Source organism: Phascolarctos cinereus, unplaced genomic scaffold (assembly GCF_003287225.1).
Source record: "Phascolarctos cinereus isolate Bilbo 61053 unplaced genomic scaffold, phaCin_HiC Scaffold_726;HRSCAF=1367, whole genome shotgun sequence".
Lineage (NCBI taxonomy): Eukaryota > Metazoa > Chordata > Mammalia > Diprotodontia > Phascolarctidae > Phascolarctos > Phascolarctos cinereus.
Genome location: NW_027556098.1, coordinates 348,894,563 through 348,912,872, shown reverse-complemented (window position 1 = coordinate 348,912,872; position 18,310 = coordinate 348,894,563). Strand labels below are relative to the sequence as shown.

General features: G+C 41.4%; 1 protein-coding gene across 3 annotated transcripts in view; it reads right to left on the bottom strand.

The window, feature by feature from the left end:
• The window catches only part of LOC110195030 (NACHT, LRR and PYD domains-containing protein 3-like), a 59,846-nt gene extending 41,956 nt beyond the window's left edge, over nucleotides 1-17,890 (bottom strand). The window contains exons 1-4 of one of the 3 annotated variants that reach the window (XM_020967687.2): nucleotides 17,467-17,511; nucleotides 15,351-15,395; nucleotides 9,685-9,728; nucleotides 6,636-8,268 (exon numbers count right to left, since the gene is read on the bottom strand). In XM_020967687.2, coding sequence (XP_020823346.1) covers nucleotides 6,636-8,242 — 1,607 coding nt within the window. In that variant the 5' untranslated portion in view covers nucleotides 8,243-8,268; nucleotides 9,685-9,728; nucleotides 15,351-15,395; nucleotides 17,467-17,511. Of the gene's footprint in view, nucleotides 1-6,635; nucleotides 8,269-9,684; nucleotides 9,729-15,350; nucleotides 15,396-17,466 lie in introns of all 3 variants that reach the window. The other 2 variants (XM_020967685.2, XM_020967684.2) reach the window with 2 other exon arrangements.
• Nucleotides 17,891-18,310: the final 420 nt, after the last annotated feature.

Here is an 18,310-nt window from a genome sequence, read left to right as displayed (position 1 = left end):
TAAATCCAATTCACTTGCATGTCATGGCATCACCTCCCTATCTCATGGTCCTCTTTGAGAATGAAGGACAAACAACAAGAGTAGACAGCTAATAAATGAAATGGGTGATGTGATGGGTGAATATAAGAACAGAAGAATGAAACTAAAGATCTTAAGAGAAAGAAAACTCAGAAACCTTAAGCATGAGCAGTTAAAACAACAAAGAAGGAGGCAGAGCCAAGATGACAGAGTAAAAGCAGTGATTTGCTTGAGCTCTTCCCCAAACCCCTCCAAATACCTGTAAAAAAATTGGCTCTAAACAAATTCTGAAGCAGCAGGACCCACAAAAAAGACAGAATGAAACAAATTTACAGCCCAAGACAGCCTGGATGATTGATCAGAAAGGTATATCGTGCAAGGCAGGTAGAGGAGTACAGGTTGGCTTGTGTGTGAAGGCAAAACAGGCTTCAGTGAAGCTGGAGCAGGCCTCAGAGGACTGAATCATGGGCAGCTGTGGCAGTTTCCAGCTTCTCAACCCACAAACGCCAAAGACGATTTAGAAGGTCAGTGGGAAAAGTCTGTGACTGCAGTAAGAGAGAAGCTTGGTCCCAGCCCCAGTCTCCAAGCTCAGCCCTGGGGCAGTAGCTGCTTCTGGAGCTTCTGGCCCACAGATTGAGGGGGAATTCAGTGGCTGATCAGAGGGGGATTGCAGGGAACTCTTAGCTGGTGCAGTATTCTCTTGCTTTGCTCGTGCTTGGATCTGGGTCACAGTTCTGGGTGGTGGTCCTGGGGTGAGGAAGAGTGCTGGTATGGTGGAACTTGTATTGGTGATGAGAGGAAATCCTCCTCATAGTTCCAAGGTAGAAAAGAATGCTTGTGGTCACTCACAGACCAGAGCACAGGCCAGGAAAGGAGTAAACACCTCACCCTTTATCATACCACCTAGGAAGAACTGAAAATTTACAGGTCCCTAGAAGTATCTCTTAAAACAGCTACACAAAACCCCTGAAGCTTGGGACAGTACATTCTCCACACTGGAAGCAGACCCCTACCTTAACAAAGAATTTAAAACTCAAGTAATTGGTTGGGATCATGAACAAATAAAGGTGTAAAAAAGTCAGACCACAGAATCTTTCTTTGGTAACAAAGAAGATCAAAACATACAACCAGAAGAAGACAACAAAATCAAAGCTCCTACATCCAAAGCCTCCAAGAAAAATATGAATCAGTCCCAGGCCTTGGAAGAGCTCAAAAGGGATTTTGAGAAGCAAGTAAGAGAAGTAGAAGAAAAATTGGGAAGAGAAATGAGCATGATACAAGAAATTCCTGAAAAACAAGTCAACAGCTTGCTAAAGGAGACCCCAAAAAATACTGAAGAAAATAACAACTTAAAAAATAGACTAACTCAAATGGCAAAAGAGGTCCAAAAAGCCAACAAGGAGAAGAATGCCCTAAAAAGCAAAATTGGCCAAATGGAAAAGGAAGTCCAAAATCTTACTGAAGAAAATGCTTCCTTAAAAATTAGAATGGAGCAATTGGAAGCTAGTGACTTTATGAGAAATCAAGACACTGTAAAACAAATCCTAAAGAATTAAAAAAAAAAAAGAAAACAATGTGAAATATCTCATTGGAAAAACAACTGACCTGGAAAATAGATACAGGAGAGATAATTTAAAAATTATTGGACTATCTGAAAGCCATGATCAAAAAAATAGCCTGGACATCATCTTTCAGGAAATTATCAAGGAAAACTACTCTGATATTTTAGAACCAGAGGGCTAAATAGAAATTCAAAGAATCCACGGATCTCCTCCTAAAAGAAATCCTCAAAGGAAAACTCCTAGGAATATTGTAGCCAAATTCCAAAGTTCTCAGGTCAAGGAGAAAATATTGCAAGCAGCCAGAAAGAAACAATTCAAGTATTGTGGAAATACAATCAGGATAGCACAAGATTTAGCAGCTTCTACATTAAGGGACTGGAGGTCATGGAATATAATATTCTAGAAGGTAAAGGAGATAGGATTACAACCAAGAATCACCTGCCCAGCAAAACTGAGTATAATCCTTCAGGGGAAAAAATGGTCATTCAGTGAAATAGGGGAGTTTCAAGCATTCTTGATGAAAAGAACAGAGCTGAACAGAAAATTTGACTTTCAAATACAAGACTCAAGTGAAAAATGAAGAGGTAAAGAGGAAAGAGAAATCATGAGAGACTTATTAAGGTTGAAATGTTTACATTCCTTCATGGAAAGATTATACTTGTAACTCATGAGACTTTTGGTAGTTGGAGGGGAAAATTTATATGTATGTAGATAGATAGATAGATAGACAGACAGACAGACAGACAGACAGACAGACAGATAGATAGATAGATAGATAGATAGATAGATAGATAGATAGATAGATAGATAGATAGAGGGCACAGGGTGAGTTGAAGATGAAGAGGTTATATCTGGAGAATAAAATTAAGGGGTGAGAGAGGATTATACTGGGAGAAGGAGAAAGAGAAAGGTAGAATGGGGTAAATTATCTCACATAAAACAGACAAGAAAAGGCTTTTACAGTGGAGGGAAAATGAGGGAAAGTGAGAAGGAATGAGTAAATCTTATTCTCATAGGATATGGCTTAAGGAGGGATTAACATACACACTCAATTGTGTACAGAAATCTATCTCACCCTGCAGGAAAATTGGGGGAGGGGAAGGGGATAAGAGAGCAGGGGGATGGTAGAAGGGAGGGCAGATTAGGGGAGGGGGTAATCAGAAGCAAACAGTTCTGAGGAGAAACAGGGTCAAAAGAGAGAATAGAATAAATGGGGGGCAGGATAGGATGAAGGGAAATATAGCTAGTTTTTCACAACATAATTACTATGGAAGTGTTTTGCATGATTACACATGTATGACCTATATCGAGTTGCTTGCCTTTTCAATGAGGGTGGGTGGGGAGGAAGGAAGGGAGAAAATTTGGAACCTAAAGTTTTAAAAACACATGTTAAAAAATTGTTTTCACATGCAACTGGGAAATAAGAAATATAGGAAATAGGGTATAGAAATCTATCCTGCCCTACAGGAAAATTGAAAGGGAAGGGGATAAGAGAAGGGGTGGGGAGAGACAGAAGGAGGGCAGACTAGGGGAAGGGGTATTCAGAATGCATGCCATCTTGGAGTGGGGGGAGGGATGTGATGGGGAAAAAATTTGAAACTCCAAATCTTGTGGAAGTGAATGTTGAAAACTCAAAATAAATAAATAATGAAAAAATAACAATAATAAAAGACTAAGAAAGCGAGAGCTCTGTTTTCCACACAGCAGACCTTTAATAAATGTTTGTTGAATAGAACAAAAAAACAATAAAGAAGATATTAAGACAGAAATGAAGATGAGCACCAGGACACTTAAATGCCTGAACAGATATTGCAATAAAGGAAATTGAACTAATACTTACTAGGGCAAAAGACCCTGTAGATTCCTAAGAGAGCATGGGAACAGCAGGATGTTAATGTTTCAAGAGAGACATAAGAATTATGAAAGAAGAATTTATGGTTTATACATCAGAAATAATTGGCAGAAAGGAAAAAGTTGAATCCAATCACGAGTCTCTCCAAAGAAGTAAAAGAGAAAACAACTGAATAGTAATACAAATATATAAAAAAATGAAGAACAATCTGGAAGAAAAGAATAAAAAAAAACATCAAAAGAAGGAAAGGATTCTGGGAAGATAGTGAAGTAGGTCAGAAAATGTTTGGCTCTCCAAATTTCCTCCACAGAAAAAGACAGAACATTGCCTCAGAAGGACTGTAGAGCAACCATAAACAAAAGTCAGGGTAAAACAGTTGTTCTCCTAAGACAACCTTAGAAGACCGTAGGAAAGACCCAATCTCCAGGAGCAGAGGTATGTCCTGAGTGAAGTGCAAACACCTCCAGGCCAACTCTGCAGAATCAAAAACCAAGCCCTGGGGTCAGCTGGGGTTAGGAGGCAGCTTCAGCCTTAGAAACTTTTTGTTATAGGAACAGTGTGGGGATCCGATGGCTAAGTAGGAGATGACTGAAGGACCTTCCACTGTCAAGGGATGAAAGAGACCAGACACTCTGGGCTGGCTGTTGCTGTGGAGGAAAAAGAGCTAGCAGAGAGGGGGGACCCTGCTCACTGTGGGCATTTGTAGGAGAGCAGAGTTCCTGGTTTCAGTTCTAGGGAAGAGAGGACAGCTGTAGTTTGCAGCAACCAGAGGGATCAAAGGGGAGCAAGATGATTTGCTGGACAATACAGCTGGGGCCCTAGCTGTGGCTTAGGAGTGGAGAGAATAGCCCTAGGTTGGGCCCAAGACAGACCTCAGAAAATAAAAGTAAGAAGGATCTGAAGCTTGGGGCATCATTCCCCCATACCTCAGAACTAAAATTTGATTACACTAATAGCTGCTAAAAACAAAATAAAACAAAAAAAAATTAAAATTAGCAAGCAAAAGAGAAAGAACCCAACCATAGATAGCTGCTATGGGGATAGAGAAGATCTGGGTTCAGAGGAAGATAATAGAGCTAAAAAAAAGCTACTCCTTTTTCAATGAGAAACATCACATAGTCTCAAGCACAAAAGAATGAAAAAAAAAAGAAGAGAATGTGTAATCCTTATTGTAGCTCCACAATATTTAATTTTTTCCTTGTTGCTTCCAAAATTTTCTCCTTAACCTGGGAGCTTTGAACTTGGCTATGATATTCCTTTAAGTTTTCCTCCTGGGATCTCTTTCAGGTGGTGACAGGTGGGTTTTTTCTATTCTGCTTTGTCTTCTTTTTCTATAACTCGGAGCAATTTTCCTTGAAAATTTCTTCTAATATTGTATCAAGTTTCTTTTTTATCACAATTTTCAGGCAATCCAACTATTCTAATGTTATTTCTCTTCAATCTGTTCTCCAGATCAGTTGTTCTTCTGATGAGATGTTTCACATTCTCTTCTTTTTTTTCATTCTTTTGATTTTGTTTTATTATTTCTTGGTGTTTTAGAATGTCATTAGCTTCCCTTTACCCAATTCTAGTTTTCAAGGAATTATTTTCTTTCTTAAGTTCCTGATTCTCTATTTCAAGTTTTGTTAATTTTCTTTTCATAATTTTCTTGATTTTCTTGGATTGCTCTCATTTTTTCCTAATTTTTCCTTGATCTCTCTTATTTGATTTTTAAAGTCCTTTTTTAAGTTTTTCCAAGAACTCTTTTTGGATTAGGTAGAAAAGTTAGGGGTGCTGAGTGAGTCAGAGCTAAATGGCTCCCCCATTCCTGTCTTTGAGTTGCAATTACTTAATGCCAGATACAGTACTTTGTCCCTCAAGTTGGAGGTATGAGAAGCCTGGAAGGAACTGAGGTTAAAATCTTAGTCATTTACAGTTGGCAGCTGAGGTCAGGTTCCACAGACCAAAGACCAAGTTATGGGAAGTAATTGAGGCAGGACTGGAGCAAGAATATTCAGAAAAACAACTGATCTGGAGAACAGATTGAGGAGAAATGATACAAGAATAGTTGGATTGCTTGAAAATTGTGATTAAAAAAAAGAATCTTGATATAATATTACAAGAAATTGTCAAGGAAAATTGCCCCAAGGTTCTAGAAAAAGAAGACAGAGCAGAAATAGGGAAAAAAAAACATATCTATCACCACCTGAAAGAGATCCCAGGAGGAAAACTTATAGGAATGTCATAGCCAAGTTACAAAGCACCCAGGTTAAGGAGAAAATATTGGAATTAACAAGAAAAAAAAATTGCCTCCACCTCTAGGGTAGGCTTTAGAATCAGGAGCCTGGCTGAGGAGGCTGAAGGTGAATCTGAAATTCTACCATAAACAAGCACCACCACCTTTGTCCTTTATGAGCCCAGGAACATGAATGCAAAGGGGAGTATCTTAAAATCCAGCCAAGAACATGAAGAGTGGGCTCCTACCACTAAGAGATGTGGAATGAGGCCTACTCTTCCTCCCTTCCCTTCTCCCTACTTTGCCCCCTCAACCACAGACATTCTTAAGGATTCCAAAATAGAGAACTGGTGCTACAATACTATTTACTCCCCAACAAATCACTGCCTGAGAGCTCTTAAAAGAGAGGAAGCATCTGTAACACACACCAGAAATGAGATTTTTTTTCCTGTACAAAAAAGGAAAGCTGCTGAATACAGACCTGGAAATTCTTATGATGCCACCCTCACCACCTCCTCTCCAGTCCCCTGTCCTTCTCCCCACTCTGCAGGACTTCAATTACTTGAACAGAATATCCTTTAATGAATCTCACTTGGATACAGCAAGGTTTTATCATTTTCTTCTCCTGTCATAGATGAATATATAGCATCACCTATGCAGAGATTTCTTTCCTTCTAAACACAACTTAAAGATCACTAATTCAATCTGGTCTGCTGATAGTGGGGTTGCAAACAAATGGTGGAAAATAACACCACCTTAGTTTTTCACAAAGGCACAAGGAAAGGGAAAGCACAGCAGTGCCTGGTGCTTGGCTCTTTGTCCCAAAACTCTGTGTCCCCAAAGAAAAACCAGGGTAACAATCTGGGCTGGCCACATTTCCAAAGCTGAAAGAAGAACACTGGGCTCCCTCAGAAGAAAGACCCATAGTTCAATCTGTCTGCAAAGAATCTAGTAAAAGGTTCGGGATATAAGAAATGAAGATACTCACATGGAAAGTCTCTGTGCCCCAGGACAACGCTTCATGCAGTAAATTGCACTCAGGGCTTCATAGGGGTAGTGAATATTTACTGTGATTTCTTGGATGTTAACTAGCATCTGTGTTACAAACTCGGCATTTTGAATCTCATATAAAAGAGAATGCCATTTTGGTACATTAGAAGTGGAAAACCAGGGTTGTTCAATATCTCTTTTGGTTTCTCTTTCAATCCACTGCAGTAATCGTGACTTGATTTCCTGTGACATTCTACATCTGAACTTTCTCTCCAGCTTCTTTGCTGTCTCTGCATTTAGGAAGCCAAACAGGAAGCGTAGTGCCAGAATCACATGTCTGGCTTCATAGCGGCTACACTTCTCCAGAAGTTTTTTGACATCTGGAATGGAGGAGTCGGGGTTCTTTTCCCCTTCTTTTTCTGTGTTCATCACATAGAACATGGCAGCAAAAAACTCATGGAAACTTAAGTGAATGAAGCTGTAGTAGTTTTCACGGTCAATGTCTTTCTGAAAAATGTTCATGTCTAAGAAGGCAGAGACATCAGCTGCCTCTAAGTTATGCCTCCTCAGGTCCTCCTCCTCAAACAGCATTTTCCTCCCCCAGAACCCCTCAGCAGCCAATCGACAAAGGCCCCTCAAATGCTGAGATATGAAGTTCTTGTCATTAGGTGTGATTAAACTGATATAACACACATATAGGGCAGTAGTAGTTTTCAAAGCCTGAATGAGACCTCGTCCTTTCTCCATCTGTTGTTTCAGGCAAGTGCAGACAATCCAGTCCATCAGAGGAACAGAGCACATGGTGAACAGTGCACCATTGCCTTTTAGTAAACTAAAGGCTCTTTTACCCAAATTCTTATTCCTGAAAAATTTGCAGAAATACTCCTTCCTATGCTCTGCAGAGAAGCCCAGGATCTCCACATGACGTGGGTTCTCTAACAAAGGAATAAATTTCCCCAGAGCAGTGAGTCTTGCAGTGAGCAGCAAGGAGGCTTCAGGGAGCATGGTTTTCCTTAGTAAACTGCTCAGCAGGATGGGTACTGGCCTCTGCTGCTTCCAATCTTTACACAGATCATATCTGTGCTCATCACAAGGGAATTTCAGTTCATCTAAACCATCAATGATGAACAGAAGTCTCTCTGGTTGGGACAAGATCTCCGTCATGGGAGCATATGGGCCAGGCCAGTCATTGGCAATTAAATAAGCAAAACTGAATTCTCTCTCTCCTAAATGGTTCAATTCTCTGCAAGTGAGATAGAAAACATAGTCGAACCTGTCCTGGTAGAGTTTTCCCTCTGCCCACTCCAATATCACTTTGATGGCCAGCGTGGTCTTCCCAATACCAGCACCTCCCTGCAGCACAACAGTGTGTGGTATGGTCCCTGTTTTTTTATCAGGATCAAATAAAGCTGACACCTCTATAATCTGTCCTCGCTCCTCCATGATCTTAGCATGTTCGTATCTTTGGACCAGGAGTTCACGTTGTTTTTGCTCCTTGCAACGATACTCTGGAACAAGCAGCAGCTGCGTGAATCGGTGGTGAAAGAGTTCATGCTCCCCAGGACGAGAGTTCCTGTCCCTCATGAGTTGGAATTTCTTTCTCATTCGTTCTTGGTACTTATTTCTTTCATCTAAAGTCATAACAAACACAGTACAGAGATGTTCAAGAGTAAATCTGCTACAGTATCTTTGGGAAAGGTCCCTGAGAGAATGGTTTGGGCATCATCATTCCCAGAGCCCATATGGAGGTGAAGTGCTACCCCTGGCTCTGCCCTCACCTCATTTCTGCTAGTGTCCAAGGTAAGCCCCCAAACCCTGCCTGAACCTCAGCTTAACTGATCTTTCTGAAACACAACCTTGACAACATCACAGCACTGATCAGAAGCCTTCAATGTCTCTGTCTTGTCCATAGGATAAAGTCTAAGCTCATCCCACAGTTCAAGGCCTTCCTATTTGTCTATCGTAACTTTCTCCCAGTTTTCCCAAATACACCATGAGCTTCCTACCCTCCACTGCTTAGTTAATGTTAAGCCACTCAAGTCAGAATTCAACTCCACAAAAGTTTGTTAAGTGTCAACTACATGCCAATTACAATGTCAACTACCTACAGGTAGTCTGCTAAGAGCTGGTGATATGAAGAAAGACAAAAGAGGCCCTGTCCTCAAGAAGCTCACGATCTAACAAGGGAAATAACATGCAAACAATGTTGTACAAACAAGACAAAGACAGCAATGGAGGGGCAGCTACGTGGCATAGTGGCTAGAGCACCGACCCTGGAGTCAGGAGGACCTGAGTTCAAATCCGGCCTCAGACCAAACACTTGACACTTAACTAGCTGTGTGACTCTGGGCAAGTCACTTAACCCCAACTGCCTAAAAAAAAAAAAAGACAGCAATGGAGATAACCTCAGCAGGAAAGCACTAACACAGAGGACACTGGGGAAGGCTTCCTGAAGAAGGTGGGATTTTAACCAAGGCTTTAAGGAAGCCAGGGAAGCCTAAAGATGGCAATGAAGAGGGAGAGAATTCCAGGCATAAGACACCGTCAGTGACAATGCAGTCAGCAATTGGAATGTCCTGTGCTCACCACAAACTATCTCTTCTGCTCTGTTGAAATCTTGACAGTTCCCACCACCTTGTGAGGCTTTTTTCTGATCATCCCAATGGCATGTGATTTCTCAACTCCTATGTATTTCCTGTCTGTTATACCCATTTTGATCTCCTCACTAACTACCTTTTATAGTTTCTTATTCTTTAGTGACAAGGACCTTGTGCTCTATTCACAGAACGACGGCATTTGCCAAGTTCCCTGAGAGGTTATCAAATCAAGTCTTCATTTGGAGCAGATACTTATTTTCATTTCAATTCACACTGATTTAATGCCTATAGTGTGCAAAGCACTGTAGGAAATTTCTATAATATCCCCAACAAGAGTTTGTCCAAGTTCTTCCTAACAACCACCAGTGATAGGAATTCACTACATCACGTGGCTGCTTCTCACTTTTTGGACAGCATCATAAGCCTATGGCTTTGACAGTGGTTACTGACCTGGGGGGGCTGAAAGAACTGAGGCAGGACTGATCCAAGATCCCCTATGGGAAAGAAAAACAGAACACAATGAGAGAGTCATCTGTTACATAAGTAGGTATTTGGGTGCTAAGAGTAGGAATGAAGCTGCAAGACAGCATTAAGGAGTTGATTTCAGTTGGTGCCTGGAGGAGTTGGAATGAAAGGTGCTGGGCCTAAGCCCCACAAAATCTGTAAATAAATGCTTGTTGACTGCCTCAAACACTATAATATAATTTGCAGCTTTGGACTTTCTTCTGTGTCTTGGGGTTGCTGAGGCTGGGAAGAGGGTATTTCTCTAGTTGTTGCTGTTCCCCTCTGCCCAACATACCCAAAACCCTCTCCAACTTGTAGTCTGGGTCTAGTGGCATAGAAACATGGTTCTACAGACTGGTCTGGTCAGAATTCAGGAAAACATTTGATGACTGTGAATACATCCAGGTATATGTATATGCAAACATATTTATATATATATGTATATTATATGCATGTATGAGTGTGTGAGGAAAAGTGTGTGAAAGTAGGAGTGCATTTAAATCATGTAATGTGAGATTGTATGAGAGACAGACACAGATGGGGGAGAGGATATGCTGTGTACATGTATGGATCTCTGTGTACACGTGAATATATTTTCACATTGTATTAAATATGAACAAGAAGGGGTTAGAAACATACAAGTCACTGCTGGCAACTAGGAAACAGCCTCCCGACCTGGGTGACAAGGAGCAGATGATAATGTTGGCATCAGAAGCAGGGTTGGTGCAAATGTCAAAACATAATCTAAGTGGTAAGTGAAAAGGCTTGGCCTGGAAGACAGGGATTGTTTTCCTTTTGTCTTTGTATCTTAGTGCCTAACACAGAGGAGGTTTGTAATATCTATTTGTAGAATTGAGATGGGCAAAGAACAGGGCTTCAGGTTTTACAGTTTCTTCAATTTAGTGCAGTCAGATCTTTTGGGTGTGTGTTTATTTTTATGCTGGGCTATGTGAGGCCAGTCCCTTTCTCCAGGTCCCTCTAAATCTATACTGGATGTTTCTATAACTATTGCTTTGCCAACGTCTATTAGTGATGGCAGGCATCATTCCTTCCCCAAGGAGCTCTCCCCCATCCCAGACCCATGGCATTTAGAGCTGTCATGGACCTGGTATCAATCTAGCAACAAGCATTTATTAAACAACTACTACCTGCCAGGCTCTGTACTAGGTGCTGAGTATATAAATACAGAGCTCAAAACAATCCTTACTCTCAGGATTACATTCTAAACCATATATGGACGGAGGGTCACAGCAAGGAAATCATGTATTTCCAGTATGAACAATGAGGATTTTTTTTTTATTAATTGGAGTAACAATTGTCCAACTATTCAAGCAATGTTCTTTGAGGCTGGCCAAAAATTCAGCTAGTCTTAACTCCTTCATTTTACATATAAGGAAACTGAGGCCTCAAGAAAATAAGTAAGAGTCAGGCAGCATTAATGAGTCTTATGACTATAAACCTAATGTTTTTTCCACCATACTACACCACTCTCTAGCTCAGTGAAGTGATGTTGACAGCAAATCTCCACTACCTGATTCAAAGGCATGAAGGTCATATGAGGAAGAGCATAAGGTGTGAAAATATGAGGGCATATATATGGATGTAATGCATGATTGCATATGCAAATATGTACACACATATACGAACATAATATACATACACTATGTATGCATGCATGTATATGCTCACCACCTGCCAAATTCCAAGATACTGGTTCCTAACATTTCCACTATTATCACTAAACTATTCATAACAGCAATTGATGTTTATAGTATTTGAAAGTTTACAAAGTACATTACATCTTGAAGGTCACCTTCATGTCTTCTGCAACCCAGTATGTCTTCATTCAGAGCTAGATGGAGAACTAGCATCTATAGACCTGCATTGCTCTGTGGAGTGAATGACTATCTAGGCTAAAAGTGCATTATATTACTGCCATTATCATATGATCAATAAGAAGGGCCTGTATGGCTTAGACCACTGGTTTCTATGAAGGCCTCTCTACATAGAGATTCCAGGTGGTCAGCTACCATTGGGCCCCTGCTTACCAGGGCCTCATGGGACTCCATTTATTTATCCACTATGTACAGGGTTGTCTGTCTACAATGTCTCTTATTGTTCACACTATGCCATATCTACTACTGAAATAGTATTTTAGGGGACAAGTACAGAATACATGTTAAAGTGAAAACAATATTTTGAATGGAAATGTTTAAAGGGGAGGAATGAATGACTATTACATAGAAGTCTATGGTACATAGGAGAGCAGAACCAATTATCCTGGTGGCAGTAGATGGCATTACTCAAACATCCAATTATTTCTGTCTGGAGGGGCCATGGAGTACCAGTGATAGAAAGGAGCATGGTAAATCTTAACATGGACATCAGTGAACAAAGTAGAACAAAACTCTGATGACAAACAACAACAAAAAGAATGTTCCATGGGAGCCATCATTACCTAGGGGAGAATAGGCTTGGTGTAGCAGGAATAATGGGAGAGCCAGGAGAGAAACCAAAGGGAGCTGTATTTGTGGGAGTGTCTAGGATAGACCAATAGCCTTGTCCTAGGGATGAAATTCCACTGCCAACCAGGATCACAGATGGACTTCTAAGAGTAACAAAAGTCTTGGGACAGGTCCAGCACATAGGCACAGATCTCATGACTGACATTCCACAGAATCCCTGAGTGACAAGTGACAGCTTCAACTCTCTGCCAATGGCACAACCTTAGCACCCATTAGGCCACCCTAGGGAGCAATCAGACATAGGACAGGTTTTCCTACATTGGCCCTCCTGGTATGTGTGTATGTATGTATGTATGTATGTATGTATGTATGTGTATGTGTATGCCCCTGTTATTTGGATAGTATGAAGCTAGGTATGGGTAGGTACAAGTTATGCCTCTAGCTGTAATAACTTTTCTCTCAGCCCTAATTATATTTGACTTCCCTGAAGTTTCTGACACTTCCAACCACCATTTCCATTCTAGAAAATCTCTCTTCCCCTTGCTTCTGAAACACTGCTTTCTCTTGGTTTTTCTTCCTGCTCCTCAGACTGCTCCTCAGTTTTTAATGGATAAGTATCCTTCTGCCTCCTATTAAATGTCAGTGTGCCCTCAGGTTATCTCTCTTAGCTTCTCTCTATACACTCACTCTCTCAAAGCTCTCAACAACTCCTATGCATTTAATAATTTTTATGCTGATTTCTCATATGTGTATCTATCACCTAAATGTATCTATATTTATATCTAGATTGCAGAAAAAAAGTTGTAAGTTGTCAGGGCTTGTGGAAGATGGAAATTAGTGCAGGTGTTCCAAGTGGTAATGACTGAATCTGTCTCCAATGTATCTTAGGCTTTTTGCATGGAAGAATTCTTCTTTCAGCTGATGAAGTAGGATGTACTCTGCATTCTCCTAGAAGATTCCTGGTGGCATCTTCCCTCCAAGGTGTTAAGGTAGTGGTCTATTGATTACAGTCTCTATCATCCACAAGGCCTTGAATGAGATAGCTGATCTTGAAGCCTAACTACTGTGTTGTTACTCCTCCTCTTCTCCTGTCCCCTTACCGACCCTGGATTTTTTTTTGGGGGGGGGAGACACAATTAAAGGTGAAAGAGTAAAACAGTAACAGAAGAGAAAAAGAGCTCTAGAAAGATAGCACTGGGCATGGAGTCAAGAGAGATCCACATTCAATCCTGTCTTTGACACTCTCAGGGGTGGTACAGGGAAAAGACCACTAGGAACCACATGATCTCTTCCATCCAGTGACTCTCTTCTCTCCTGGCACCCTCTCCACTGCACCCCCTAGAGGCTATATTAGGTGACCAAACTGTCTTAGGTAGCCAGAAAGAGATCTGGAGGGTTGAAAACTAGCTAAAGTGTAACCGTGCCACTCACTAAGGTGCCTTGGAGACATGTCACCCAACAGGGAGAAGATTTGGCAGAGAGTAGAACTAGATCTATCAATGACATGTCCAGAAGACACTTTCAGGTCTCAGCACTGGCAATATTAACTACCCCTCAAAACATATGCTGGGATCAAATGTATTTGTATCCCATATACAATTCTTAGGCATTTCTACTCTTCTGACTGATCATATGGATTTGTAGGAGAATAAATTCCCTCTACATTAATGGTGTTAAACACAAATAGAAATGGGGGCTACTAATCCATACATAAGGATTACTATACTTAATTTTAAAATACATTATCTATATTTTATTATTTTAAATTTATTTAAATATTTCCCAGTACCATTTTAATTCATTTCAAGCTATACTCATGAGTGTTGTGGGCACCATGTAGCCTGAGGGCCACATTTTTGTCTCATCTACTTACTCTACATTACTTTGAGCAACTTTGATTTAAACTAAGTGTATAATTTTGATGATTAGTAAAAGTAAACACTAATGATATAGGAGTCAAGAGCAAAAATTTGTAAAATAGTATGACCCAAAAAGTGTCTAGCAGGTGGAATGGCTTTCTGGGAAGCCATGAATGAACTTCTATATATGGATGTAAGTGTATATTTTCATGCATGTCAGGGTTTATGTATATATGGGTGTTTACTTCATGTCCATGCTTAAGTATACATATATGGATGAGAACATTTATTAATTAGCCAACAAACATTTATTAAGTGTCTAGTATATGTAAGACACTATGCTAAGCACTGAAGACACAAAAAGAGGCAAAGAACAATCCTCACAGAACTCACACTCCAGTCGGGGAAATTACCCAACCAATATGGACAAATGATGTACATACAAACTAATAGAAAATAATTAAGAGAGGGAAGGCACTAGCATTAAGGGGTGTCAGGAAAACTTTAGTGTAAAAGATGGTATTTTAGTTGGTACTCAAAACAGCCAGGGAAACCAGTAGGAGGAGATGATGAGGGAAGAGTATTCCAGATATGGGGGACAGCCAGAGAAGATGTCAATAGGTTGGAGATGGAATATCTTATTCACGGAAAAAGCTAGGTCAGGGTCACTGTTTTTGTTGTTGTGTGTTTGTTTTTTGCTAGGCAATAGGGTTAAGTGACTTGTCCAGGGTCACACAGCTAGTTAGTGTTATGTGTCTGAGGCTGGATTTGAACTCAGGTCCCCCTGACTTCAGGGCCAGTGCTCTATCCACTGTGCCACATAGTTGCCCCAGGTCAGGGTGACTGGATCTAGGAGTCCACTCTCTCTCTCCTGTACTGCTACATTAGCTTCCTAATTAGTCAGCATCTCATATCATATCTCCCTTCTCTCCATCTATCATACCACTACAAAAGTGACATTGCTAAAGCACAGATCGGACCATGTCATTTCCCTTATCAATAAACTCCAGCACTTCTCTTTTACTTCTACCATGAATATAGTGTGGGTCTGACAATTCCACCCTGTTACTAAACAAGGGCATTGCCAGTATTTGTCCATCTTGCCCTTCTAGGATATATTGTCTGCTAGAACCCACAAGACTTTAATTTACTCAATGATTGGGGAAGCGGCCCAAGCTCCTGCAGCATATCCCCTTAAGTTTTACTGATGAGACCCCATTAATAGATAATCTGAGCTTCAGGATGACAGGTAGAAAAAAAATGTACTGAGCCAACATTTATTACTGACCTGAGGAGGCTGGAAGAATTGGATCAGGAACTAATCCGAGATCCTCTGTAGGAAAGAAAAACAGAAGATAATGAGAAACCCATCTGGTGCATAGGTAGATAGTTGGGAGCTGAAAGTAGGAAAGGAGCTGGAGGAGGACAGCATTAGGGAGTAGATTTCAGTTTGGGCCCTGAGGAGGTGGAATGAAATGTGCTGGGTCTCAGCACCACAAACTCCCCAAATAAAAAGGCTTCTGGACTGACACAAATACTGCAATATGACTTGTAAGCTTTGAAAGGTTAACTAGATGAAATAGTGAATCAATCAACAAGCATTTATTAAGCACAAACTATGTGCCAGGCACTCCTATACTAAAGTGTAGTATACTATATGCAGATAACTAGGAGTTCAGGAGGAGAGAGAGATCTCTGAAGGCTGATGAGCTCCAGAAGATTTCTCGAAGGAAGTGGGAGGATCTTCTGTATTGCCCAGGTGGAGGAAAGGCAAGAATCTGGGGCCCTCTTGTTTCCAGCTGAGTAGAAGCTTGGCCTAATCTTGTTATCCTGTTGATTCTTGTCTTTGAATTCTAAGTGAATAAATATGAAATGTTAGCTTTTTTAATGATTGATTTCAGATGTTCAAACTAGAGACTGACATTAAGTGGGGAAAACCACTCAACACACACCAGAGCTCTTGCAGGAGTTTTAAATGCACAGAGAGCTTGTGGTTTAGACCTAAATGCTTCCTGCTAAGGCTGAACTAGTCTTAGAAACCCAGGGAGAGATGGGGTCACAAATATCACACCACTGTTTCAAAGGTCCTACATAGTTGTCTCCACTTTAGAACTTTAAATGACAATTCTTGCTCCTCTTTCTTCTCTCCTCCCTGATCCAGGGTACCTGAATATCAGGCTTTAGTTAGGGTAGGGGCCATCCCTGAACTCTCTGCATGTCTATGGGGTGACCTTTTGATAATGACCCATTAAGGTTTGGGGTATCTAGGTGGCACAATGACAGACCACTGTTCCTGAAGTCAAGAAGACTAATCTTCTTGAGTTCAAAACTGGCCTCAGACACTTAGAAGCTATGTGACCCTGGGCAAGTCACTGAATGCTGTCTGACTCAGTTCCTCATGTGTAACATGTAGTGGAAAACAAAATGGCAAACCATTCCAGTATCTTTGCCAAGAAAACCCCATATGGGATCAGGAAGAGTCATGGCTCAACAGCAAAAGTTTACTGTACAAAATTCTTTCTCATCCTTGCAATTATGCATGCCATCTGACTGACTCCTTGTTATTTAGCACTAATAAAAAAAATTTCTACCCTTGTTCCTGACTTAGCATGGACTCCAGGGAATTGTCTTAAATTCAGCAGTCTAATCATGCTCTTTCGGAAACATTTTCCTTCTACTGACATACAATACTTAATCAAGGCCTGACCCATTTCACTTTATCTACTCCTTTCTCCTCTGGTCCCCACCCCCTTTTTCTCCCTTCCTCAGCTGAGGCCACAGCTTAAATTTCCATGAGCTCCATTCTCCTAGATCAACCATCTCCCTTTCTCTTCAATTTCTTTCCCCACCTACTGGCATCTCCTGAACATTCTCTTGCCACCAGCAAACTCTTCTCATGGCCCAGACATTCTTCCTCTCCAGTATCAGGGAACAGTGCCTGAACTCCACTCCTCCCATCTTGATTGTTGGGAAGAAGCACAGAGGTGACCCTCCCTCCCTATCTCAGCCCTATGTCATGTATCCCCATGGGATCCTCTTATTCTGAAGTCAAAAGTCAAAAATTATTAGGTAAGCATTTATTAAGTACCTATGATGTGTCAAACACTGAGCTAGGTGCTGAGGGGAAAAAACATAAAAATGAAATAGTGCCTGCCCTGAAGAAACTAACATTCTTTATCGGAAAATTACTTGTGAACACAAAATCTATACAGATTAAATATGAGGTAATTTTGGTCTGGGAGAAGCCCTAGAAGAAGATTCCAAGGAAGGAAAGAAAATAGGAAGAGAGGGAGGGAGGGAGGGAGGGAGGGAGGGAGGACAAAGGGAAGGAGGAAGAAAAGAAAGGAACCTGATGGGCCATACAAGTGGGAGGGGGAAGACCCAGCTCTGAGGAGGCCTCTTACCCTTCCTGGCTCGCTCCCACAACTCCCTCTGGCCCATCTTCTCCCAGGTGCTTAGAGCAGTCTCCCAGGCCTCCTGCTGCCCAAGAGAACTGACCAGGAGATCGGCCACTTTTGTGAGATCGGCCCCCTCCAGGCAGCCCCGGGGGAGATGGTCCACTAGGTACAGCTTGAATTTCTTCAGCTCCTCTGATGTCAGGTGCTCCAAGTGCCTAACCAGTTGGCAGCGGACACCCTCGGCCATAACAGCCCCCTTTGCTGCCCGACCTCCAACTAAGTGGGACTAGGGGGGAAGAGAAAGTGAAAATGAAGTGGTCCAGGGTAAGCATCAGTAGGTCTAGGCCATGCCCCTGAAGCTCAGAGTGCAAAAGCCAGGACTGGAACTGCACTGGGACCTTCAGATTTTCGGCTAGACCACTGGCCAAAGGAGGTAGAGGGGAGGAAGAATCTTACTGGGCTCAGGGGCCAGGTTTCTTTTTCTGTCAATTCTTAACTGCCTGGCCTATTCCCTGCACCAGATCAGAGAAGCCAGGCCCCCCTGGGGATGAGACTTGTTGTACTAAGGCCCCTACTCCAGTCCAGATATTCGCATTTTCCTTCCTCCAGCTGAGCCTCCAGCCTACATAGACCTAGAAACTTAGAATCTGAGGTCCTCAATTGAAATCCCACCCATAGATTTTACCAGTATCGACTCAGGCAAGTCACTTAACCTCTACAATCTTCAATTTCTTCATCTGTGAAATGCAGGACAGAAATTAGACTATATGGCCTCTGAGATGCCTGTCTTTTCACAGATAATATTTGTAAAGAATTAACATAATGCCTACCACAGGACAGGTGCTTAATA